The 26187-nt window shown below is 42.9% G+C and overlaps 1 protein-coding gene across 6 annotated transcripts in view; it reads right to left on the reverse strand.

Moving 5' to 3' along the window:
* TCF3 (transcription factor 3) overlaps positions 1–26187 on the reverse strand; it is a 143240-nt gene that overhangs the window by 88801 nt on the left and 28252 nt on the right. For 5 of the 6 annotated variants that reach the window (XM_089687420.1, XM_089687424.1, XM_089687422.1 and 2 more), the window contains exon 2: positions 18487–18587. The exons of the other annotated variant lie outside the window; for it this stretch is intronic. In XM_089687420.1, coding sequence (XP_089543546.1) covers positions 18487–18564 — 78 coding nt within the window. In that variant the 5' untranslated portion in view covers positions 18565–18587. The remainder of the gene's footprint in view (positions 1–18486; positions 18588–26187) is intronic. 6 annotated transcript variants of the gene reach the window in all.

A 26187-nucleotide genomic window follows, 5' to 3' on the forward strand; every position in this document is an offset into this window, starting at 1 on the left:
CAAACAATATGATCAATACACTGTCTGCCTGGAAAAAAAACAAAACAAAAAAAAAAAAAAGCACAACAGCCAGTTAAGCTGGTCAGACAATAATGGAAATTCAGCCAGTTGAGCTGGATGAAGCAATTTGTTTTTCCCCCTTCTTCATTTAGACTAGCTAGCTAGAGGAAAAAAAACCCTCCAGTGCATGGCTGGCTTTACACTATACAGTTATTGGATGAAGATCTCAAAGTTGCTCATGTCAGACACAAATTGTGTGAATGCCATTTTTTTTGCATTACATCATAATGGCCACAAAATACAGTATATAAAAAGAAATGAATAAGGACATGCAGCATGGTCTTTGAGAACGAGGTTATTGGACAATCCGTGCCCTGTGTAAAGACAGTGCTATAAAATATTACACTGCTATAGAAAAACCTGCAAACAGAGAAACGTATGGCAAATTAAGTTTTGTGTAGACTGTGAAGTGTTCCTGAATTCAATACTTCTGGATGTTTTGTCTTCAGTGTTACTTTAAACTGGCAATCTTATGTTAATATGACTATTCTGTCTAGTCCACTGCAGTTTTGTTTGTTTTTTTCTCTTAGAAACCACCCCGAAATCATTCTTACAGAAAGAACTGCAAACCAAACAGGCCCATTCCGTCTGTTAAGAAAAAGGCTTATATCTAGAATCTTTCAATTTAATGTATCTGTTTGGATACCTGACAAAAGTATTTGGGCTGCTTCAGAATCTGCCAATATGTTGTCTTTGCTCTTGCAGGAGCAGAATATTAGAATTAATAAATGCGAGGATATTCAAAGTACAGTTTATAGACCCACCTACATACTTTTCAGGGCAAGCTAAAAAGCTGTGCCACCATGCGATGTCTAAAATGTATTAGAAAACAGCAGAGATATTTGTATAGCTACAAAGTATGCAGACTGAACTGTAATGTGGACATGAAGTAATCAAATTCATTTACAGCTATACATATATGCAATGTCAGAGATCTAGGAGCAAGTGATGACTAAAGCTGGCCATGCACAGAGCAAAATATCAGCGTGTTCCTGATCAGAGAACTGTCGGTCAAACAACAGCTGCATCCAATCAGATGCAGGAACTGTTCGAATATTTTCATAGCTGCTGAGGCCAGCTGTAAAAATACAATAGCTGGATGGAGAGGTTTTTTTTTTTTTTTTTTCTTTCAACTTGAAAAAAATTCTGTGTGTATGGCCAGCATAACACCAACTTCCTACTAACTACATCACTATGCAAAACCATTTATGCATGAAATTAGCCTGCCATTGCACATGTTCCAGTGTTCCTTTCCCATAGGAAAGAGAAAAGGGATGACTTGCTATATTAACAATGCAGTATAAAATAACAATGTTATAACATAAAAACTGTATCAACGTGTTACCCTGTACATATCCAGGAATAGCAAAAATAATGCATGTATTTAAACAAACTGACCCCAGAGTCATGTATGCTTGCTCCAAGGAGTAAAATCATTATAATGGCACAGGAAATTGTCAGAAGTGGCATGCCCCACATTACCACTGCAGACAGACCCATTTCAGGTCTATCTATGCCAGTGTCTATTTCACAGCAAATCTGCAGCCCATTAACCACTTCCTGTCTGGACTATGTCTATAAACATCACCCACATTCACTGCCTGTGCACGCTCGGCACCGCGATCTGGTGCCAACTGTGTCTGGGAGGAACACCGATCGTTGTACGGGACCTCTGTGTGAGGTCCCAATTTATGTGATCACTGATTGGCCAATCAGTGATCACATGAGCAGTAGTAAACAAGATGTCACTTCCTGACATAATTGCTTACTACATGTGAAATCTGTGAATGATCACAGAGATCACACGGTACAAGGCTATTCACAACAGCCTTCTACCATGTGACAAACTGTGACCAATCACAGCTCGCACAGTATTTCTCAATGGCTGCAAGAATGTAGCCAGAGAGAAATAGAAATGATTGCTTTTATACCCATAAAGGCTGTAAAAGCATTCAGTGTAAAAAAAAAAAAAAAAAAAAAGTAGTACAGTGTCTCTATAGTGACACTGTACTGCTAGGGTGACAAAATGTTAAAAAATATATATAAATAATAATATAAAAAAATGTTTTTAGAAAAATTATAAATTTTGGTTATAAATTAATCTGGGTTATTTTTTCTTTTTACTAAAAACTAAGCTGAATACATTTTGGCCAATATTTATGAAAAAAGATTTGCCAAATTTTAGAAGAAAAACACTTTTTTCAAAATTTGTGGACTTTCCTTTATATAGACAAAAAATAAAAATCTCAGTGGTGAATAAATACCAACAAAATAAAGATTTATCAGTCTCAAAAACATGCTAAAAAATTCATATGGGTACAGTGGTGCATGACCGCACAAGTGTGATAGCACTGAAAGCTGAAAATTGGCCTGGGCAGGAAGGGGGCGAAAGTGTCCGAAATGGTTAAGGACACTTTCACACTGAGGAGTTTTTGAAGCGTTTTTTTGGTTAAAAAAAAAAAAAAAAAAAAAAAAAAAAAAGCACCTGAAAAGCGCAAGCTTCCCAGTGACTGTGAATGTACATCTATGTAGGACTTCACACTAAGGCGTTGCGCAAGCAGTGCAATGTAAAAACTCCTGCTTGCAGCATCTTTGGATAGGCGAGTAAAAAAAAAAAAAAAAAAAAAAAAAAAAACACAAAAAAAACGCCTCTTCCCATTGAAATCAATGAAAAACGCCTGAAAAGCGTTTCAAGTGCACATTTTTAAGTCATGTATCCTGTAAAAACGCTCAGAAAGTGTGGCAAAAATGCCTATGCATTTTTGCGGCGGATCAGTGTGAAAGTAGACTTAAGGCTACTTTCACACTGATCTGCCACAAAAACGCATAGCCATTTTTACCGCATTTTGTAAAGGACACATGACTTAAAACTGCACCAAAAACGCTTCTCAGAGGCGTTTTCCATTGATTTCAAAAGGAAAGAGGCGTTTTTTGGCCTTTTTTTTTTTTTTTTTTTTTTTTTAACTCCCAAAACATGCCCTAAAGATGTTGCAAGCAGAAGTTTTTACACCGCACAGCAAACGCAACGCCTCGGTGTGAAAACATAGATATACATTCACATACATAGGGAAACAGTTTTCTTGAGCTTTTCAGGTGCTTTTTTTTTTTTAACGCAAAAACGCTTCAAAAACTCCTGTGTGAAAATAGCCTAAAGAGGGAATACAGCAGTTTTCAATATAGAAGAGGGCTGAAGATTCCTGCCAGGCGTGACCTTTATCACCTTTATCAAACAGAATGTGAGCTGTCCATAGACCGATCACATCCCTCCCTCTGCCCGCGCAGTGATTACACAACACAAGCAGAGACTACACAGGGTTACCAACCATCCCAGCTCCTGTTCTGTGCCTTTTAACCACTAGCCTACACAGGGCACTTATACCCCCTTCCTGCCCAGGCCAATTTCCAGCTTTCAGCGCTGTCGCACTTTGAGTGACAATTGCGCGGTCATGCAACATTGTACCCATATGAAATTTTTGTAATTTTTTTGTGACAGATAGAGCTTTATTTTGGTGGTATTTAATCACCTCTGGGTTTTTTATTTTTTCTTAAACAAACCAAAAACCACTGAAAATTTTGAAGAAAAAAAAAAGTTTTAGTTTTTGTTATAAAATTTTGTAAATTTTCTCCTTCACGGATGTGCGCTAATGAGGCTGCAGTGATGGGCACTGATAGGCTTCACTGATGGACACTGATAGGTGGCACTGAGGAGGAGGCACTGGTAGGTGGCACTGATGGGCATTGACAGGCATCACTGATGGGCACTGAAATGCAGCACTGATATGCGACACTGACTGGCACTGTTAGGCAGCACTGACGGGTGACAATGAAAGGTAACTCAGATGGGCACTGATATGTGGCATGGATGTGCACTGGTAGGCACTGATATGTGGCACTGCTGGGGCTACACTGATCATCAGGGCACACCGATCATCAGTGCCCTGATGATCAGTGTACATGTCCCCTCCGCGGAAAGCAGATTACCGGCTCTCCTCCTGAGCTGTCAGTGTGACAGCTCGAGAGGAGAGAAATGCTGATAACCGGCATTTCCCTGTTTACACGTGATCAGCTGTGATTGGACACAGCTGATCACATGACCGAGCCAACATCTTCGGTTCTTTCCGTGATCGGTGATCCGCTGTGTCCGAGGGACACAGCGCACCGCCGATTACCACGCTGCGTGCTCCCTGAGCCACGCATGCGCGGCGAGAATGGGAGGATGTCATATGATGTCCTCCCAGAACTAGAGAACCACCTTGTGTCCATCATATTACTATATGGCGGGCGGGAGGTGGTTAAACAAGTATTGCACTTGCAAAACTAAACTCCCCCCCCCACACACACACACCTATAAAACTTGCAGTGTACTAATAAACAAACTTTGCACACCTGAGGCCTATGCTGAAGGTAATCACATCAGTGCAAGACTTCATATACACTAACAATATAGAGGTTCCAGCACATTATTGGCAGTAGGGCCCTTTAAAAATGGTCTGTTCCTAGGTTATTATTATACAGGATTTATATAGCGCCAACAGTATGCGCAGTGCTTTAGAAAGTTACAATACAATTTGGTACAAGAGGAAACGGAGGGCCCTGCTCGTTAGAGCTTACAATCTAGGAAGAAGGGTTGAGTGATACAAAAAGGTCAAAGCTGTGGGGGGGGGGGGGAAATGATGGAGGAAATAAGATGCAGTTTACTAGGTAGAAGCAGGATAGGCTTCTTTAAAGGTTTTCAGGGATCATCTAAAACAGTGGTTCTCAACCTTTCTAATGCCGCGACCCCTTAATACAGTTCCTCATGTTGTGGTGACCCCCAACCATAAAATTATTTTCATTGCTACTTCATAACTGTAATTTTGCAGTGGGAGGACTAGCGCCCCATCGTTGGTGTCAGTGGGGGGAGGACTAGCGCCCCATCGTTGGTGTCAGTGGGGGGAGGACTAGCGCCCCATCGTTGGTGTCAGTGGGGGGAGGACTAGCGCCCCATCGTTGGTGTCAGTGGGGGGAGGACTAGCGCCCCATCGTTGGTGTCAGTGGGGGGAGGACTAGCGCCCCATCGTTGGTGTCAGTGGGGGGAGGAATAGCGCCCCATCGTTGGTGTCAGTGGGGGGAGGAATAGCGCCCCATCGTTGGTGTCAGTGGGGGGAGGAATAGCGCCCCATCGTTGGTGTCAGTGGGGGGAGGAATAGCGCCCCATCGTTGGTGTCAGTGGGGGGAGGAATAGCGCCCCATCGTTGGTGTCAGTGGGGGGAGGAATAGCGCCCCATCGTTGGTGTCAGTGGGGGGAGGAATAGCGCCCCATCGTTGGTGTCAGTGGGGGGAGGAATAGCGCCCCATCGTTGGTGTCAGTGGGGGGAGGAATAGCGCCCCATCGTTGGTGTCAGTGGGGGGAGGAATAGCGCCCCATCGTTGGTGTCAGTGGGGGGAGGAATAGCGCCCCATCGTTGGTGTCAGTGGGGGGAGGAATAGCGCCCCATCGTTGGTGTCAGTGGGGGGAGGAATAGCGCCCCATCGTTGGTGTCAGTGGGGGGAGGAATAGCGCCCCATCGTTGGTGTCAGTGGGGGGAGGAATAGCGCCCCATCGTTGGTGTCAGTGGGGGGAGGAATAGCGCCCCATCGTTGGTGTCAGTGGGGGGAGGAATAGCGCCCCATCGTTGGTGTCAGTGGGGGGAGGAATAGCGCCCCATCGTTGGTGTCAGTGGGGGGAGGAATAGCGCCCCATCGTTGGTGTCAGTGGGGGGAGGAATAGCGCCCCATCGTTGGTGTCAGTGGGGGGAGGAATAGCGCCCCATCGTTGGTGTCAGTGGGGGGAGGAATAGCGCCCCATCGTTGGTGTCAGTGGGGGGAGGAATAGCGCCCCATCGTTGGTGTCAGTGGGGGGAGGAATAGCGCCCCATCGTTGGTGTCAGTGGGGGGAGGAATAGCGCCCCATCGTTGGTGTCAGTGGGGGGAGGAATAGCGCCCCATCGTTGGTGTCAGTGGGGGGAGGAATAGCGCCCCATCGTTGGTGTCAGTGGGGGGAGGAATAGCGCCCCATCGTTGGTGTCAGTGGGGGGAGGAATAGCGCCCCATCGTTGGTGTCAGTGGGGGGAGGAATAGCGCCCCATCGTTGGTGTCAGTGGGGGGAGGAATAGCGCCCCATCGTTGGTGTCAGTGGGGGGAGGAATAGCGCCCCATCGTTGGTGTCAGTGGGGGGAGGAATAGCGCCCCATCGTTGGTGTCAGTGGGGGGAGGAATAGCGCCCCATCGTTGGTGTCAGTGGGGGGAGGAATAGCGCCCCATCGTTGGTGTCAGTGGGGGGAGGAATAGCGCCCCATCGTTGGTGTCAGTGGGGGGAGGAATAGCGCCCCATCGTTGGTGTCAGTGGGGGGAGGAATAGCGCCCCATCGTTGGTGTCAGTGGGGGGAGGAATAGCGCCCCATCGTTGGTGTCAGTGGGGGGAGGAATAGCGCCCCATCGTTGGTGTCAGTGGGGGGAGGAATAGCGCCCCATCGTTGGTGTCAGTGGGGGGAGGAATAGCGCCCCATCGTTGGTGTCAGTGGGGGGAGGAATAGCGCCCCATCGTTGGTGTCAGTGGGGGGAGGAATAGCGCCCCATCGTTGGTGTCAGTGGGGGGAGGAATAGCGCCCCATCGTTGGTGTCAGTGGGGGGAGGAATAGCGCCCCATCGTTGGTGTCAGTGGGGGGAGGAATAGCGCCCCATCGTTGGTGTCAGTGGGGGGAGGAATAGCGCCCCATCGTTGGTGTCAGTGGGGGGAGGAATAGCGCCCCATCGTTGGTGTCAGTGGGGGGAGGAATAGCGCCCCATCGTTGGTGTCAGTGGGGGGAGGAATAGTGCCCCATCGTTGGTGTCAGTGGGGGGAGGAATAGTGCCCCATCGTTGGTATTAGTGACACAAATGATGGGGCACTATCCCTTCCACTGACACCAATGATACTTACCTTGCTGACTCCTGCTCCAGCCTGGGCTCGCTCTCTCCCTCTCCCATCTACAGCCTGCATACCTGGCTGCAGCAGCAAAATTTGCACTTACCTGTCAGCTGTCTTCCTTCTCTGGCCTCTCTCTTCACTCGTTCCTGCAGCTCCCTCGATCTTCTTCGATCTCCGCGCGCTGCCGCGCGGCTCCTCCTCTCCAAGCTCCACCTTCTCGCCGGTGATTGGCCGCCTGTGTGCCTCTCCTGAGCTACAGTTCCGGTGGCCAATCAGCGGCGAGGAGGCGGTGACAGGGGCAGCATATCATCCCGCCCACACATCGCCGGAGACAGCAGCGGTGTCTCGGTTCCTAAGACCATCGGAAATATGTGTTTTCCGATGGTCTTAGGCGACCCCTGGGAAATGGTCGTTCGACCCCCAGGTTGAGAACCGCTGATCTAAAAGGTGGATAGATTAGGAGATAGCCAGACAGATTGGGGTAGGGAGTTCCATAGGATGGGAGAAGCCCTGAAGGACAGCATGAGAGGAGGTGATACGGGAACTAGAGAGCAGAAGGTCTTGGGAGGATCGAAGAGAGCGGTTTGGTTGATATTTTGAGACCAGGTTGGTGATGTAGCTGGTGGCAGAGTTTTGGATGGCTTTGTAAGTTGTTGTTAGTATTTTTAATTGTATTCATTGGGATAGTGGAAGCCAGTGGAGAGATTGGCCAAGAGGGGTAGCAGACACTGAACAGTTGGTAACGTGGATGAGCCTGGCAGCAGTATTCATGATTAACTGGAGGGTGGATAGCCTATGTAAAGGTAAGCCAATGAGGAGGGAGTTGCAGTAGTCGAGGCGAGAGATTACCAGGGAGTGAATTAGGAGCTTTGTGGCATCATTGGTTAAAAAAGGGCGTATTCCTGAAATGTTGCGGAGGTTGAGGCGGCATTATTTGGACAGGGATTGGATGTGGGCCTGAAAGGATAGTTCAGAATCCAGGGTTACCCCTAGCACCCTTGCATGCAGGGATGGGTTGATAGTGGTGCTATTGATCCTGACTGAGAAATCAGGGGAAGAGGCACGTGGGGGAGGAAATATTATGGACTCCATTTTAGATAGAGTTTTAGGAAGCGGTGTGACATCCAGTCTGATATGTCTGTTAGTAAATCGCTGATATGTGGGGAGAGAGGGGGAGGGGAGAGAGGGGGGGGGTGGGAGGGGAGAGAGGGGGGGGTGGGAGGGGAGAGAGAGAGAGGGGGGGTGGGAGGGGAGAGAGAGAGAGGGGGGGTAGGGAGGGGAGAGAGAGAGAGAGAGGGGGGGGTAGGGAGGGGAGAGAGAGAGGGGGTAGGGAGGGGAGAGAGAGAGGGGGTAGGGAGGGGAGAGAGAGAGGGGGGGGGGTAGGGAGGGGAGAGAGGGTGGGGGAGGGGAGGGGAGAGAGAGAGGGTGGGGGAGGGGAGGAGAGAGAGGGTGGGGGAGAGAGAGGGGAGAGAGGGTGGGGGAGAGAGAGGGGGAGGGGGGAGAGGGGAGAAGGGGGGAGAGAGAAGGGGGGGAGAAGGGGGGAGAGAGAAGGGGGGGAGGATTTGTGTGTCATCAGAATAGAAATGGTATTGGAAACCATGGGAAGCTGTCAGTTGACCCAAGGAAGAAGTGTAGATCGAGAATAGGTCCAAGGACAGAACCTTGGGGGTCCCCGACAGTAAAAGGAGTAGAAGAGGAGGAAGTAGAGTTGTAAGTGACACTGAAGGTGCGATGAGATAGGCAAGATTCAGACCAACGGAGAGTACAGTCACGGAGACTAAGTAAACTGAGTTTTTTGAGGAGGGGGTGGTCCACTGTGTCAAAGGCAGCGGAGAGAGGTCCAAGAGCAAGAGTACAGAATAGTGACCATTGGTTTTAGTGGTTAGCAAGTAGTCTGTGAGTTTTAGGAGAGCAGTTTCTGTGGAGTGTTGTGGGCGAAATCCAGACTGGAGGGGATCGAGAAGGTTATTCTCAATAAGGTGGCAGCTCAGCAGGTTGTAGACTAGATGTTCAAGGAATTAGGAGGCAAAAAGGAGTAAGGAGATCGGTCTTAGGCTGCTATGATTGGCGGGGTCCAGTGAGGCATTTTTAAGCATGGGGGTGACTAGCACATGTTTTAGAGAGTTGGGGAAGATGCCAGTAGAAAAGGGAGAGATTGAAGATATGAGTTAAAGAATATAACTACAGCTTTATGGATAAAATTCAAACCACAGTGTGGTAAAGTTCAGCAGAGAACACATTCATCTTAAAAAGCATGTATTGCTTAACAGACAAAATCAATATATAAAATTGCAGAATATGGCCTTTGATAGCATGAATATCATAACTGGCATAATCGTTCCAAGCTGATACTTTGTTTCTCCGAAGCGTTTCACGGGAAGGAGCCTGCTTCTTCAGGGAGACAAAGTTTACAATTTTACAAAAAATAGGCCAAAGAAAGACAGATAAATATTGAACAAAAATTGAAAAAGTAATAATGAATCTAACAAACACTCTATTAACATATACCCATTAGCAACATCAATTACTTTGTAGGAGGCCAGTGGAAAACATGAGCATTGGATCCAGACAGAGGTGGAAGAGGTCCCTCAATCAAAAATGTAGATGTCCGCCAATTGGACAGAATTACAAACCCACAATAGGAAGCTGAAAAATTATCAAAAAGATCAAGATGTTTAAAAAAAAAAGTGTCCCAGGGCATTACAAACTACACCCCTACTCCCCAAACTAGTTATATATTAAAACCCTGAAAATGGGACAACAAAGAAAGGGAGACAAAGCATATACTATATCCCTAAAAAGACTCAACTTAATCATCCTAGATTGTAAACTCCAAGGAGCAGGGCCCTCGAACCCCTCATGTATTGTAGTGTTATATGTACTGTCCCCCACTATAATGTACAGCGCTGAGCAAACTTTTTGGCGCTATATAAATACTGTATAATAATAATACGGTGTCATATAATTTAAATTATTTCAAAGCATTATATGTTTAATCCTGACTATCCCCTAAAAAAAGAGAAAAAGGGGAAAAGATAATAATACGTGGGTCCATTTATAGATGTCACTTGAGTACATACTGAATCGGACAAGGTACTTATATGGTCCAAAAAGCCCCAAGCAGAAAAAGGTCGCTCTGACATCAATAAAAATAAACCAATCCTTTGTCTAGTGATAACAGTCCTCTCCTGGAATATGCCTCAGTTCCCAGGTCTTAAATAGCAGACTAGGCCGCCAAGTTGCCGGCGTTTCCACCATATGGCGCATGCGCGGCAACGTCATCGATGTACATGTGTGACGTCGTGATGCACTGTGTCAATGCATCGAGCGCCATGACACCCTTCGCATAGTCGCAACCATCTTAAAGAAGTCCATTTAGGAAGACAAACTACTAGACAACAAATCAGCCACCATAAATACCGGACAAGGAGAGAAAGGAATTAATAAGCCAGAAAACAAAAGCTAGCCAGATCCAATATCTATACATATATCAAGGACACAGTGTTATCAAATAGATATTGGACAGGTAGGTAACCACAAACACGTAACTTGATTAACAATAATAATAAAAGTACAAAAGTTTTTAAAAGTACATACAAAATTATACAAAGAAAACAAAATGCAACAAATCTAAATAAATATATATATATTGAAAATCAGAAGAAAAAAAATTTACGTTTGTGGTTACCTAAATAGTACATTGTAAAAGTTAGATGGTGTGGTGATCAAAATTGACTTTGAGGAAGGTGCTTGGAATCATGAACGCACATTTTTATAACACTGTGTCCTTGATATATGTATAGATATTGGATCTGGATAGCTTTTGTCTTGTTAATTCCTTTCTCTCCTTGTCTAGTATGTATGGTGGCCGATTTGTTGTCTAGTATTTTCTCATCCTGAATGGACTTCAAGATGGCCACGACTATGCCAAGTCAGGCGACGTAGTGCGTGACGCATTGGCGCAATGTCGATGACATTGCAGAGCATGCGCGTATGGCGTAAACGCCTGAAAACTTGGCAGCCTAGTCTGCTATTTAAGACCCGGGAACTGAGGCCTTATTTCAATGCTATATTACTGGAGAGGACTGTTATCACTAGACAAAGGATTGTTTTCTTTATACTGAGGTCAGAGCGACCCTTTTCTGCTTGGGGCTTTATGGACCATACAAGTACCTTGTCCGATGCGGTATGCACTCAAATGACATCTATAAATTGACCCACATATTATGTTTTCCCCTTTTTAGGGGATAATCAGGATTAAACATATAATGCTTTGAAATCATTTAAATATATGACACAGTATTGAGTCTTTTTAGGGATATAGTATATGCTTTGTCTCTCCTTTCTTTCTTGTACCATTTTCAAGGTTTTAATATATAAACTAGTTTGGGGAGTAGGGGTGTAGTTTGTAATGCCCTGGGACACTTTAACCACTTGCCGACCGGGCACTTTGAATGACAATTGCACAGTCATGCAATACTGTACCCAAATAACTTTTTTGAGACAGATAGTGCTTTCTTTTGGTGGTATTTAATCACCACTGGGGTTTTTATTTTTTGCTAAACTAAAAAAGTCTGAAAATTGTGAAAAAAAAAAAAATTTTTCTTGGTTTGTTATAATTTTGTAAATAAGTAATTTTTCTCCTTCACTGATGTGCACGAATGAGTGATGGACACTGATAGGCTGCACTGATAAGCATGGACAGGCATCACTGGTGGGCACTGAAAGTCAGCACTCATAGGTGGAACTGAATTTTATCAATAAAGCTGTAGTTGTTATATCCTTCGAGTATTTAATTTTGTGGTATGGTGCCTTTAAAATTCCATTCGATTTTTCTAGTTTAGGTTATGTATTTTTCAGGGTCTTATTATTAAGCGGTGTGGCACCAATAAATCCTACTAGCAAGAGGAGAGACCTTATTGTGGGTCTCCATCTACTGTTCTCTTTTTCTTCTTATATTACTATGAGTTAAAGAAGGATAGATCCAGAGGGTGACTAGCATTTGCGAGGGAACAGGGTCCAGAGGACAGGTGGGCTTTAGAAAAAAGTTTACCAAGCTCAGATATAGTAGCTGGGATAAATAAGGGAAGTATAGATTGTGCAGGTGGACAAGGAGTATAGGGTGAGGGAGATATCTGCACAGTGGAGATCTCATCACGAATTGTATCAAGCTTATTTTTGAAGTGATTAGCAATCTCCTGGGCAGTGAGTGGAGGTAAAGAAGGACGCAGTAGAGAGTTAAACGTAGAAAAGAGTTTATTGGGACTGAGTGAGATGGTGTTAATGAGAGTGATAACATAGGTCTGTTTGGTAGTGTGGCCGGCCAGGAGATTTGTTTTTCGCTATTAGGGCTCATGCACACAGGTAGTCTGTTTAGCCCCTCTGGACACCTAGCAGGAGAAGAGCTGCTTTAAAAAAAAAAAAAAAAAAAACACTGTGAATGCCACATTGTACACACGTGTTTAGGTGCATCAAGTGTTTGAGAGCTAATGGATTCCATTGGCCAAAACATCTACTCATTCTGGTCACTGCAATGCATTAACACCCAAACAATAGATATGTCTGGCATGTAATGCCTGTAAAAGCAACATTTTTTTTTTTTTTTTAAAGCCAATTGAGACCTAAATGTAGAGGTCAGGGTATATTCAAGCTTTGTTTACTTTCAGCTGTCCTCAGTACCGAACCCCCCTTCCCATGCGAGGGATTATGGAGAAGTGATGGTTTTCCAATAGGACTTTTAAATTCCAGTGAAAAGGGAAAAAAAAAAGAAATTGTGAGTTATATAACATACTAAACATGTATTCAATGCCTGCAGCCTGGCCTTTTCATTGCTGGTACAAAAACTCTTTGCTTCACATAAAGACTACAGGATTTAAAACATTACACATTAGTACAAAACAACACATACTGCCCTAAACAGACCTCCAGATGTAATGCAAAGAGTAGACCTAAGCTGCAGCCAAGGTGTTTTGCAGCCTCACAATAGCCTTCACCAAATACATGGCAATAAAATGTCAATGACATAAAATAAGCTGCAGTCAAGTAAAATAGTATCATAGCATTTCAACTTCTGGAACTTGTGTTACAGGTCAAAGCCCTAAACCAATGCCTTCTTCCTATCAAGTAAAAGGATACACAAAGACTGGTGAAGGGAAACAAAAAAAAAGGATACAGGTGGAACAAAGCTACAAACTACCTTCACTCCCACCTGTGTCTCAGTAGAGCAAGAGTGATATATAACCGGCACACTGAAGGCTCGTTCTCACATGCAGCAAACCTTGCCACCCATCTGAAAAGCGATGTTTGGTAGATAGCTTTTCAGAGTGTGGTTGATGGGCAGCTGGGAGGAGATATGTCACCTCCTAACCATCTGTTTTAACCCTAAAAAGACCGAACCACAGTGTTGCAACCCCACTGAATTTAATGCCTACTGTATGCGGCACAGTTTTGCTTTTGCTGTGGTTGTAGCCACGTGTAAAGCCCTCAACAGTTGCATGTCTGTTTAGGTACATGGTAAACTTTGGCTTTATTGCCTGTTTTTACTGCCCCCTGACCACACATCTGAACAAGCCCCTAAAAATTCATCAATAAGGGGCAAAACAAAAATTTTGATGGATAAGTTTTATTAATATTTAGCTTCAACTGAACCAATTACTAGCCTGTAATACTCCATTACCAGGTCATTTTTCAATTTCTGTGATATTTTAACTGAGACTTGTTCCTGCAAAACAGAACCTAAATAAAAATGTTACCACTTGTTTAAAAAGAAAGCAAATAAATAGTGACAGGACCATAAACAAAATCCCCCAAATGATCTCTTTTTGGAAAGTAGACACCCCAGGATGATCTCATGTTCTTCCACAATTTTCTGTAAATGAAGAAACATGCTTATTTTAAGGGAGTTAAAACAAGGAGCTTGGTAATGGTGAGCTAGGTACATAAATAGATCATTCAGAGCTTTAACAGGCATTTTATATGCCTAATGTAAATCCCTAGTGCATCCCCACGCCTAGAGAGACTCAAGGGTCAGGTATACTCTGCCATACAAGTGAATGGCTATATGTGGCCATGCTCTTGTAAGCGCTGATGATTTTTTTTTTTTGTATCGACAATTACCCGTGCATGCAGGTTCAATGTATTTTCCAATTGCGGAACTTACGCTTTCGGAAAATACGCTAAATACAAATGTGTGGGTAAATGCAAACAAATTATGCTAGACATAAAAAAAAAAAAAACCTATTAAAGCCATGAGGCATGAGCCCTAAAATTCACAGGTCAAACATAGAAGGCAGTGGTGGAAAAGGGGTTAAAATATATGCCATATACAGTGGGAGGATGGAGATGAAATGGTTAATGAACAGATGTAAAGGGGGTGAAAGTATTAATACACAGGTTACTGCAGAGACAGCATGGAGATTAGATATACAGGAGAGGAGGGCATGGATCCAACTGTCCCTCATTTGAGACCAAATCCCTCCGTCCCCTGTGCAACCTCAGTTGTCCCTCTTTTTGGTCTGATATGTACATCTCTATACAAAATATACCATGTTACTGCCAAAGTTGTTATGCTGCACTAAACTTTTTATCCAACCTCTATGTGACTGCATTTGTCATTTTAAAAAGCCAATATATGGAAAATGGAAAATAGGCAAAACAAAAAAAAAAAAAAAAAAAAAAAGGCTTGTGTGGTTTGGACAAATCATTTTCTTTCTTTCTATTAAAATATTTGTGGTCTGTGTAACTGAGGCTGTGTCTGATTATTACTGTACTTAGTCATTACAGTGAACTCACAGTACTACTACTTGAATTGGCTCTGCACACAGTGGGGGTAAATAAAAGAGTTGTGCAAATTTGCACTAAATTTAGAAAACGGAGCAGATGCTGCTCCTAACAGATGGGACGCAAGACCCTTTGTTAATTAGAAGCAATTTGTTCTAGGTTCGGACACTATTGACAGGCACAGCACACAGGACAAAAAACAAAGCTGAAGCTGCATGATCTGATCTCACAGCCATTCTGTCCACAAACTTGGCGCAGAGGGAGGAGGTGGGTGTTAACCATGTGCAGTCTCTGCTCAAGCTGTGTAAACACTGCATGGGCAGAGAGGGGGATGTGAGCTGTCTGTGGACAGCTCACAATCCCTACGTCAAGGCTGCTTCTAGTGGAAATCTGCACCAGTTTTCTATATGGAAAAAACGTTCGTATTCCTTACCTTAATTTGGTGCAGCCCTGCACTAGATTTCATTTCATGCTGAAACAAAAATTGGCATAGATAGCCCTGGAAAAATTATTCACTCTGTTAATGTAGCGCACACCACTTCAGACAGTTTTCTGTGCCATTAGGATGGCGCAGAAAGCCTATTCATTTCTTGGGAGTATCTGTAAACCCAGCCATCCAAGGGCAGCTTGAATCACAATCATTAACAGGCACAGCAGGTGGCCAAGGGTGATTTCACAGGCATTAGCAGGCAGCCAAGCATCTATCACTTTGCTGTTCAAAGATGTATGGAGGCAGGTAAGTGGTTAACACTGACTTCCAAGGGTTCAGAACCTAAATCTGGTCTAACTTTGGACCTAAATGCTGAGCCTGCACACCTGCTCTTAAGACCAGACTAAATACACAAGTGTCCAAAGACATTTTGTTCATTAATTTTTTTTGCATAAAAAGTGAACTTTACCAGCTGCTCACCAATGAGCTGGGTATAAGCAGCTGTTGGCTTCACTGGTTCTGCACCATCTATGCAGGTTCAGACATATAGCAGAATGGCTCTCCTACAAATCTCCTGCAGAGTATGGACCTCCAGCCCTTCAGACTATATAGCACTGACTAGGAGGATCCAAAGGAAACTTGCAGTGCTGCTCTAAGAGCTGTCCCTGCCAGCTGCAGCTGGCATCAGTGCACCAGAGCATTATCAAAGAGAACAAAAAGGCAACCCTCACCAACCCAACCCATCTTATGTAGATTAGATTAATGTGGCCTCTGCCAGCGCTGCTCCAGCCATGCCCCCCTGACATGTTTCACCCCGGCTCACCAGGCCTTGGTCCTCTGTGACCAACCTCTGGTGAGCGGAGCAAAACGTCAGGGGGGCGTGGCTTGAGCAGCGCTGGCTGAAGCCACATTCATCTACATACTAATTCACTGGGCTGGCGAGAGGCGCCCTTTCTTCTCATGATACTGACTAGGAGGAAATATATGCCCAGCACCCTTGCAGGTTCTGGTTTCTGGACAGATTCACTAGGAAACAAATGCATCAACTATGATGTCACATCCACATATCCCATCATCATCTAAAGCAAACTGATGAAAATTTTAGAACTGCCAGGTGTTTTATGTTCCAAGCACAGGAAGTTGCATGTGTTTGGCCAGCTGAATCCTGCACCCAGTGTCCAGGCACTCAGCCCAACAAGATGGAGGCACGGTATCTTCTATGAAGAGGCAGAGGGGAACCTGCCTCATCCCATCCTCACCTTAGAGAGTGGACAAAGGGGTACACGTTTAGGGCCCCTGCAGCCAAAATTATGCACCTTCACCTAAACTAAAATAAACTTGCACGAGTAGCCCAGGAAAAAAAAAACCCCCAAACAAACAACCAGGCTGACAAATGTAATCTTTTCACATCTTATCCTGACGGACAGGAAAGCACTGAGAAGGTAAGGGTGTGGGGGGCTTTTAATCTATTTGAATTTTTTGTGTCAGTTAGGTGGGAGGAGCAGTTTTTGATTGGATTCATGAAAGAGGAAGGGGAAGCGGAGTCTGCCTATGTACTGAGAAAATATGGCTGCCCTGTACATATTCAATCACAAAGTGTACAGAAAACAATGTAATTGTTTCATTACTTGCTGCTTACCCACAGTACATTTACTGTGTGTGGGTGTCACAGCAAGGCTGGATCATGTACATGTACATGATCCAGCTTCTTCCAGGTTCAGGGAGTGCATGCACATGCTCCCTGCTGACCCGTGAGCTCACTGGCTACAGTGCGATGTCAGCAGGTTTTACACTTGTTAGGCACACAGTTAACCCCTTGATTTTGACCCCTTCCCAGCCAGTGTCATTACTACAGTTACAGTGTACATTATATTTGATCACTGTATTAGTGTCACTATTACTGACAATGTCAGTTCGCGTACCTCTCAGTGAGGGTCTGTTAACGCCAGATTGCCCACTACACTAAGTCGCCGATCCCCACTATTACCAATATAGCATCATAGCTGTGTAATTTCCAGTATATATACACACACACACACACACCATAGTTTGTAGACGCTATAACTTTCACACAAACCTCTCAAATGTACACTTAATGGGATTTTATTTTTAACCAAAGACATTTAGAAGAATACATTCTGGCCTACATGTATGAATAAATTAGATTTTTTTGATTGGGTAAGTTTTATAATAGAAAGTAAAAAATATATTTATTTTTTTCCTTAGTCTATTTTTGTTTATATAAAACCTAATGGAGATTAAATACTACCAAAAGACAGCTCTATTTGTGTGAAAAAAAAAAATTATATAAATTTAATTTCGGTACAGTGTTGCATCACTGAGCAATTGTCAGTTAAAGTAGCATAGTGCTGAATAGCAAATAATGAAGGTCATGAAGGGGGGGGAAAACCTTCCGGAGGCCAAGGGCTTAAAGAGCATCTAAAACAATTGCACAGTGCAACAAGAGACTCTTCTGCCACAGTCATGAAAAGGTTTGTCTGCAGCCTACATAGCTAGCTACATGCAAAGTTCAAGTCAGCGCAAACTGCATCTGATCAGGTATGGAAAATGTTGTTCTTCTGCATTAAGGATGTGCTGTTCCGCTGACTGTGCTTTTTGTGTATTACAACCTCACAGTTTCCTTATGGAAAGCCTGAAATCCCAACACCCAGCTAGCATCGAAGGTCCACTAACAGTTATACCGTTTACCTCTGACAGATTTGTCCCATGAATGAATTACGAAACGGCACCACCACCTAACATGATCACAGCACATAGTGACTAAGGTGCTATCACCAACTGTTTGCAATGCATACACAAAAAGCTAATCTACAGTGTGCCCCAACCGTTGTGATGACATTTTTTTATTCTAAAGATAGTATTTATAAATTTTCTAAAATTGTACAAGGCACAAATACCATAACAAGAACAAAACTTTTACATCCTTTTACACAGGTCATGTCCTGTAGCCACGATGACATGCACTTCGCCTGCCTGAAATCAACACAGGTCATCCAGCACAACAAAATTTATACAGGACAGTGCACAGGTCTGCGATAAACCTTTAAAAAGCTTTTGCAGAAGCCTTTGGGCAGCTTTGAGCAGCTTTCTTGAAGTCAGTAAAGCATCCTTCAACTGCAGTTTGGGAAGCTGAAGATTCCACACACTTCCTCTGGCTAACATCAAGTTGAAACTGTTAAATATTGCTTAATATTTTTGGTTTGTAACTTTTGAAGAAAAAAAAAAAAAACAAACAAAAAAAAAACGCACACACACACATTCTGCTTACCATGCTAAAATCCAAAAGATCACTTAATTCTTTGTCGGTGCCCACTGCTGCCATTCTCTGTTGTGGATTCATACTCATCCCAATTTTAAAAGTATGATATCCTAAAGTTGGGAGGGGGGGAAAGAAAAAAAAAGGAAAAAAAAAAAAAGAAGAAAAAATGAAAAAACACACCAATTAAAAATGAAGGTGAATATATAGAGATTACACAGACACACACATTGCAAAGACATGGTCCATTTTCGTCACTACTGGTGTCCCTGCACCCAGCTATTTGTGGGCATTTTATATTCCTAGCATAATTTATTTTCTGAACGTGAAACATCCAAGAAAGGGAGGCAAAGAATGTCCAGAACTAGTAGGCTTGCCTGTTGCATTGATAAGCAATGTTTGAATAATGTAAACTCACAATGAACCTCTCATATTTGCTCCCTTTTGGTCTTTTAAAGTGTTACTAAACCCACAACAGTAAAATCAGTCTGTATATGCAGTAAAGCATGCTTGTTATACTCACTGTGGAATCTAAAGGGTTAATCCTCAGCATTGTGTAAAACTGCTGTTTGATCCTGATTTCTCTGATCCTCCCCTTCTTCCAGTGTCCCCCTCTTATCTCCCACCTTTCTTGGGAGAGTGCAGCACAGGGCCAATCAGTACTCTCCAGATAGAGGTCAGGAGATCTGCACCCTCCTAGAGCAAAATGAAAACTCCTCCCACAAGCTTTAAGCAGTGCTCGGGTGGACACAAGACTGCTAACTGCTGATGAGAAATTTGAAATGAGATGATTGCATTTCCATGTTCTGTGTACTGTGGGAGTCTAGATATAGTGAATGCAGGGTCCTGGCTTTAGGAACACTTTAAATATACCATTTTAAAAAAAAAAAGTATTGATATATATGTTCAGTAAGAGAAAAACAAAATCTGTTCTGTCTGCAATCCATAGTGGTCCTGTGCATTCTACAGTCCAATCAGCCCTCTTAATTCTTCCTAGGAACAACAAAATTCCTCCCCCTAGACTGCACAAATCTATAGTTCAGGGCCAACAACAGACCTTCCAATTTCAGATTTTGTATTTTCTGTACATGCACGGTCTTTAAAAGGGCTAAAACACAGGGAAATGTGCATGTAAAAGCAACTTTTTTTTTACCCTTGCAGATTTTAAGCAGAGTGAGTACTACTAGGTAACTGCAGTTGCTATAAGTGCTGACTTTTACAACTTTTAAAAAGGGGAGGAAGATCGAAGATGTTCCCACACATTACATGGCATCCAGCAATGCTTACTGTTCAGCTTGTAAAATAAAGGTCCAGTACTGTGTATGAAGATAATGCAACTTATTCACAACCCATTAAATGAATGCTTTGACGCCTATGTCAGTGTCCCTGGAACAAGCAGCACAAATAGCAGCAGCAGAGGCTGCAACACTCTGGATATGTTGCCGTAGTACCATCAGGCTGAGGTATCACACCAAATATTTAGTCTGCAGCTAGAAAGGGGCTCATCAAACCTGCACGGGGGAAATCCTAGCCCATGAGCCCCAAGGATGACTGGTTCAGCAAACATAGCTTGAAACTGCCCCGTTTATCATGCAAGTGCTCTGTTGCTAAACCTATTACAAAAGAGTATTCATCTCAGTGGCATGACCACCCCTTCCGCAAGAAAACAATTGCTGCAAGATTAGATTACAGTGCTGGGCAAACTCTAGAGCTTGGCAAATTTCTAGGGGGTCCATTCAAAATCTCCATATTCCTACAGCAACCAGTGAACCTGTGAAAAGCTAGGTGCCTAACTACCACTTAATAGAATATGTCATTGCAGACATTTATGGTGGGTCATGACTGTACTGACAATATAAATGACCCCTCTGCACTTTCTGCAATATTGTTCAACGCTACAGAATGGTAAGGGCCTTATTCACACAGGCATACTCAGTGTAAAGGCCGTGATTGCCTGCACAAAGTGTACCATGCATGCCTGGGTAGGCAGTCCTATTCATGTCAACTGAGATACAGCAGCTGCACAGACAAAGATGCTGCTCCCAATCTGACATTCGTGTAGGTGTACATCCTCGAAATCACACTTATGTGTTCAGGGGGACACACCCGCACCCACACCGATGTCAAATTTGGAGCAGTAGCTGTGTCCATGCAGCCGCACTGCATCCCAATTGACATGAAAGGGATTGGCTGCAAATGGATGCACTAAAACATAGGCATCGTGTGTGTGGGTTAGCATGGCTGTCACATGAGTGTAGAATTAAGTGCACCCATGCGAAGGAGGCCTATAAAGGAGGTGAGGCCATTGGGTGAAGAATCTTCATAACACGTAAAGAAAAAGCTTTTTTTTTTTTATACAGACACAGGAGGCTGCAAAGCATTGCACCCGTGATTACTGGATCGCGGGTGCAATGTCCAGCTGCAAACTCTTCCGGTACCTCTGTTTCAGGCTTTCAGTTGGAGAGCTGGAGGAAGTGTAAATGGACCATGAGTGTGCCGAGAGTCCACTGAACATTTTACATTGAGAACTGCAAGTCAGGTTGCCGGGGTGGCAAATGGGACTTTGGTTAGTCAACAGATCCCACAGAATGAATGACGTGGTTGTGCAGGCGCTCTGGGGTTGGGAGGTGCTTAGCTGCATGCTACACCCTAAAAATGGGTATAACATGTAACAGGTTGCTAAAGTTGAAGTTAGCCATTAAGGAAAAGTGACATTCTTTTCAAAGAACATTAGGTGCACATTTTGAACAATGTGGACAACTGGTTTGTAGAAGGTGTGAAAAGAGGCAATTTAGGTCAAACTGGGACAACCATCAAACAGGGGTGGGGGGGGGCCTTCAACAACATCTGTCTTCCACATACAATGCTGATTTAACATTTCTACAGTCAGCCTTTTGACAATTCACACCTTTAGCCATGTAAATAAAAGGATAAACATTTATGAAGCCTTCCAGCCACCAAGGATGAGATTATGTAACTAGACCAGGATGATTCCACACATCCCATTCTGTTCTAAAAGTACTGGAAACCTGCATTCTGTGCTGGTTTCCCGCACCTCATTCAAATTGCACTGTCCTTGCAATCTGCAGCAGGTGTCAGTGCGAAGCTAACGACACCCTAAACACAGGTCCCAAATGCAGTATGTTTGCCTACACCAAATGGCATGGTACAAAAGTACTATGTGATCACGTTGCAGTGAGATTCCAAAAGTACTACAATCACTACTTTTGGTTTGGTGCAAATCTAGTCCATTCAAAATGAATGGGCTGAAGACGCACTGGGTCTTCAAATGGGTTGTTAGACAATAACAATTGTCTTACCATGGTAACTGAATCAAGTTGTTGGTGTTACCTGCTTGGATATAAATGCTGACACTCATCAGAACTGAAAAAGTGACTTCAGTGTTACAGAACAAGCTCCTCATGCACAGTGGCCATTTTTACAGCTGCTGTATTTGACTTTTGCCATTTTTTTTTTTTTACAGCCAGTAAACTTCCCAGCGTGATGTTATCCTATGTATCCATGTTCATACATAGCGTTTTTGGCAGGGGCGATTTTTGGCTGGGAAAAAAAACAAACAAAAAAAAAAACAAAAACAGAACTAGTGGGTTTCTAGAGTAGTTTTTTAAGCTGTAAAAACGCTCGAACACTGGTAAATGCAGCAAAACTGCATTTGGAGGTGTTTTTTTTTTTTTAACCAAAATGTTATTTTTTTGTGTGAAAAAAAAAAAAAAAAAAAGGTAAAAACCGCAAAAGCATAAACACGAATGCAAAAACGCCAAAAGACAAAAAAGCTGAAAAACTTGCGTTTTTAACGTGACTTTATACAGCTTACGCTACTGGCATTTTTAAAACACCCAGTGTGCATGAGGACTGAATGTGATCAACTACTACTACTACTAGATACAATCTTTGATACAAAGATTGTACTTTGAGCTATGAAGCAAATTATACAAAAGCTTGAACTAGAATGGCACAAGGATATGAATAGGTTGCTTGTGAGGCGTCTGCCCTTTGTTCTTCAATCCTAGGCCTGGAAGCACTGAAGTACAATTTAGATCATGACAGAACATATAGCCAAAATGTGAAGATTATTATTGAAGGTAGTTTCTATTGACTCAAATATTTCTTGTTTGATGGTAGGTTCTCCCTCCACAGACATGGTGCTTTTATGAGTGCAAAGTTTGTGCCCACTTTTACCACCCTATATACGGGTTTGTGGGTGGAGGAACCCATTTGGATAACCTGTTAGGTCTAATTATAGGTATATAGACCAAATGTAGTGGTTGATTCAAATTTGCATGTGCAGAAATTCATCATGTATTCGAATAGCAAGGATTTAAATGTAACCCCTTTTGCTGAAAGAGAACCCCCCCCAATCCCCCTCAACATTTTAGAGCTAAAGATAACTGTTAAAACCACTAAACATTTTATATTTTCTGAAAGCAGAGGTCTAATAATAATAATAATTATTTTTTAAAAATGGTAGCATTTGCAACATTAGCACAACTGTTTATCAAGCCTATATTTTCAATAAAACAATCTACACTCACAGCTTTAGTGCAAAGACACAATATCCAATTTTTTGGTAAAATTTAAAAATATGGGGTAGTATCAAGTAAATAGATACCAAATATGTCAAGCCCTAAATATGTGTGCACCCAGCAAAAGACTACAGTACCAAAAGCTGCCCATCAGCAACACTCAAAGTCTTTACAGCTCATCAATAAGTGAATAATGGCCCTAGAGTCTCATTACAGTTGAGTCGCGCAATTGTTGGGTTCCGTGCACAGGCACATCAACACACGTCAGCCTCCCGCTGCATGTACATGCAAAAGCAGATAAGCCCTCTTGTGGGATGACACATTACATTACATGTGGCACTAATCGGACAGCTTACTGTAAAAATGCAAACAAATTCCTGGCTGCTATAGTTAAAAAAAAATATATATATATTTTCTGCAGGCAGATAGTTGCCATCACCTAATGGACAGTACATTAGACCAAGAAGAAATTGTTCAGAAATAGCAACTTTTGGAGACAAATTTGGGAACCAGCAAATTTATGGTCCATTTACACTAGAATGCCTTATGGGAAAACTCATGTTCTGTGCTGGTTTCCCACAACACAGTTACATAGTTAGTAGTGGTGCACCAAAATAAAAATTCTGGTGCCGAAACCGAAAATTCAGGATGCACTTGGCCCGAAAACCAAAATGGACGGTTTTGAAAAATTTATATATATTTTTTGGAAAAAAAATACATTTTAATGATTTAAAAAAAAAAATATATATATACCCCATTTTTTTTTTATAAAATATGAAAGATAAGACAATAGCAACCCAACATGTCATGCTTTAAAATTGCGCACACTCGTGGAATGGCATCAAACTACAGTACTTTAAAATGTCCATGAATTACTCTTTTTTTTTTTTTTTTTTTTTTTTTTTTTTTAACAGGTTACCAGTGTAAAAGTTACAGAGGATGTCTAGTGCTAGAATTATTGCTCTTGCTCTGATGTTCGTGGCGATCCCACACGTGTGTGGTTTGAACACAGTTTACATATGTGGGCGTGGCCTACATATGCATTCACCACTACCTGAGAGCACGGGGGGACGGGTGCACTTTAAACATTTTTTCTTAATTTTTTTTTTTTTTTTTAACACTGTCCCTTTTAAAAAAAAAATTTAATCACTTTTATTCCTATCACAAGGGATGCATGCATCCCGTGATAGAAATAAGTGACAGGTCCTCTTTATGGAGAAATTGGGGTCAATAAGACTCTGCAATGTAAAGCATTAGATAAAAAAAAAATGGCCTTGTTTACAAATCGACATCACTCTGGTCCTCCGAGAGCATAGAGATGGGTGGAGGCCATCTTTCCTTCACTTAAATCTATGCCCAGCGTTTCGATCATTCACTGGTTTCTCAGGAAAGGCTGAGAACTACTGAGCAGCGGCAAGGTTATTTTGGCACCTGTATCGGTGCTTATTTTCATATTGGCCGCCGGCTGATAGGGGTGTTTTAGGCCAAAATGTTTCGGCCACCGAAATTTCAGGGCACCCCTGATAGTCTGGCTGAAAGACAAAAGTCCATCCAGTTCAACCATAAAAGAAAAAAAAAAAAAAAGTTATCCTACACCCACAGTTGATCAAGAGGAAGGCATAAAACCCAGCAAACCATGATCCAATTTGCTCCTGCAGGAAAAAAATTCCTTTCCTGATGCCCTGAGAGGCAATCAGATATTCCCAGGATCAACTTTAGCTATAAATGTTAGTAACAAGTTATATTCAGTGTATCCAAGAAATAATCCAGGACTTTTTTTTATAGCAATCCAATAAATTGGCCAGAACCAACTGTTGAGGGAGTCTATTCCACATTTTCACAGCTCTTACTGTGAAGAAACCTTTCCGTGTATGGAGATTAAATCTTTCCTCCAGATGTAAAGAGTGCCCCCTTGTCCTCTGTGATGACCTCAAGGTGAATAGCTCTACACCGAGTTCACTATATGAACCACTAATGTATGTATACATGTTGATCATATCCCCCCTTAATCTCCTCTTCTCAAGAGAAAATAAATTCAGTTCCTCTAATCTTTCCTCATAGCTGATCTGCTCCATGCCTCATCAGTTCTGTACTTTCTCCAGTTCCCCAATGTTCTTTTTGTGAATTGGTGCCCAGAACTGAACTGCATATTCCAGATGACTGGCATTGCATGCCATTAAGATCTACCAGAACCCCCCGATCCTTCTCCACCATTGATTCCCCCAGTTGTACCCCCCCAGTATGTATGATGCATGCATATTCTTAGCCCCCAAGTGCATAACCTTACATTTATCAACCTTAAACCTCATTTGCCACATAGTTGCTCAATTAAACAGTACATTGAGGTTGGCTTGTAAATTGGAGACATCCTGTAAGGACGTTATTCCACTGCACAGCTTGGTGTCATCTGCAAAGACTGAAATGAGATTTTTAATCCCAGGCCCTATATTGTTTATAAATATATTAAAAAGTAAGGGTCCCAACACTGAACCTTGGGGTACACCACTGACAACCCTAGACCATTCAGAGTATGAATCATTAACCACTACTCTGAATACCATCTTTTAGCCAGTTTTCATACTGATTTTTCCAATACCACGTCCACCGCCACCCCTCTGTTCAAGGTTTTGCGCACATCCTCATAAAAAGAAATCAGATTTGTTTGACAACTTCTGTCTTTCATGAATCCATGCTGTCTGTTGCTTAAAATATTTTTTTCCAGCAAGAACTCATCTATGTGATGTTTTATTAAACTCTCCAGTATCTTCCCAACTATAGAAGTTAAACTAACAGGTCTATAATTACTAAGTACAGATTTAGACCCCTTTGTAAATATTGGCACAACATTGGCCTTACACCAATCCAGTGGTACTATGCCAGTCATTAAAGAGTCCCTAAAAATTAGAAACAATGGCTTTGAAATGACAGAGCTCAATTCTTTAAGGACCCGTGGGTGTATGCCATCCGGTCCAGGTGCTTTATTCACCTTTATTCTGTCTAAATATTTTTAGATCATATCAATTGTGAGCCAATGTGGATCATCTGGAGCTGTGTCAATACCATGCCCATTATGGACAAGAGCTCCCCCCATGCTCCTTTGTACACATAGAACAGACAAAGGTATTTAACCTCTTCACGCAGGCTGAACGCAAATGTGCGGCCTCCCGGC

The sequence above is a fragment of the Staurois parvus genome, unplaced genomic scaffold (genome assembly GCF_062004578.1).
Source record: "Staurois parvus isolate SC_StPar_1 unplaced genomic scaffold, SC_StPar_1.0 ptg000425l, whole genome shotgun sequence".
In the NCBI taxonomy this organism is placed as follows: Eukaryota; Metazoa; Chordata; class Amphibia; order Anura; family Ranidae; genus Staurois; species Staurois parvus.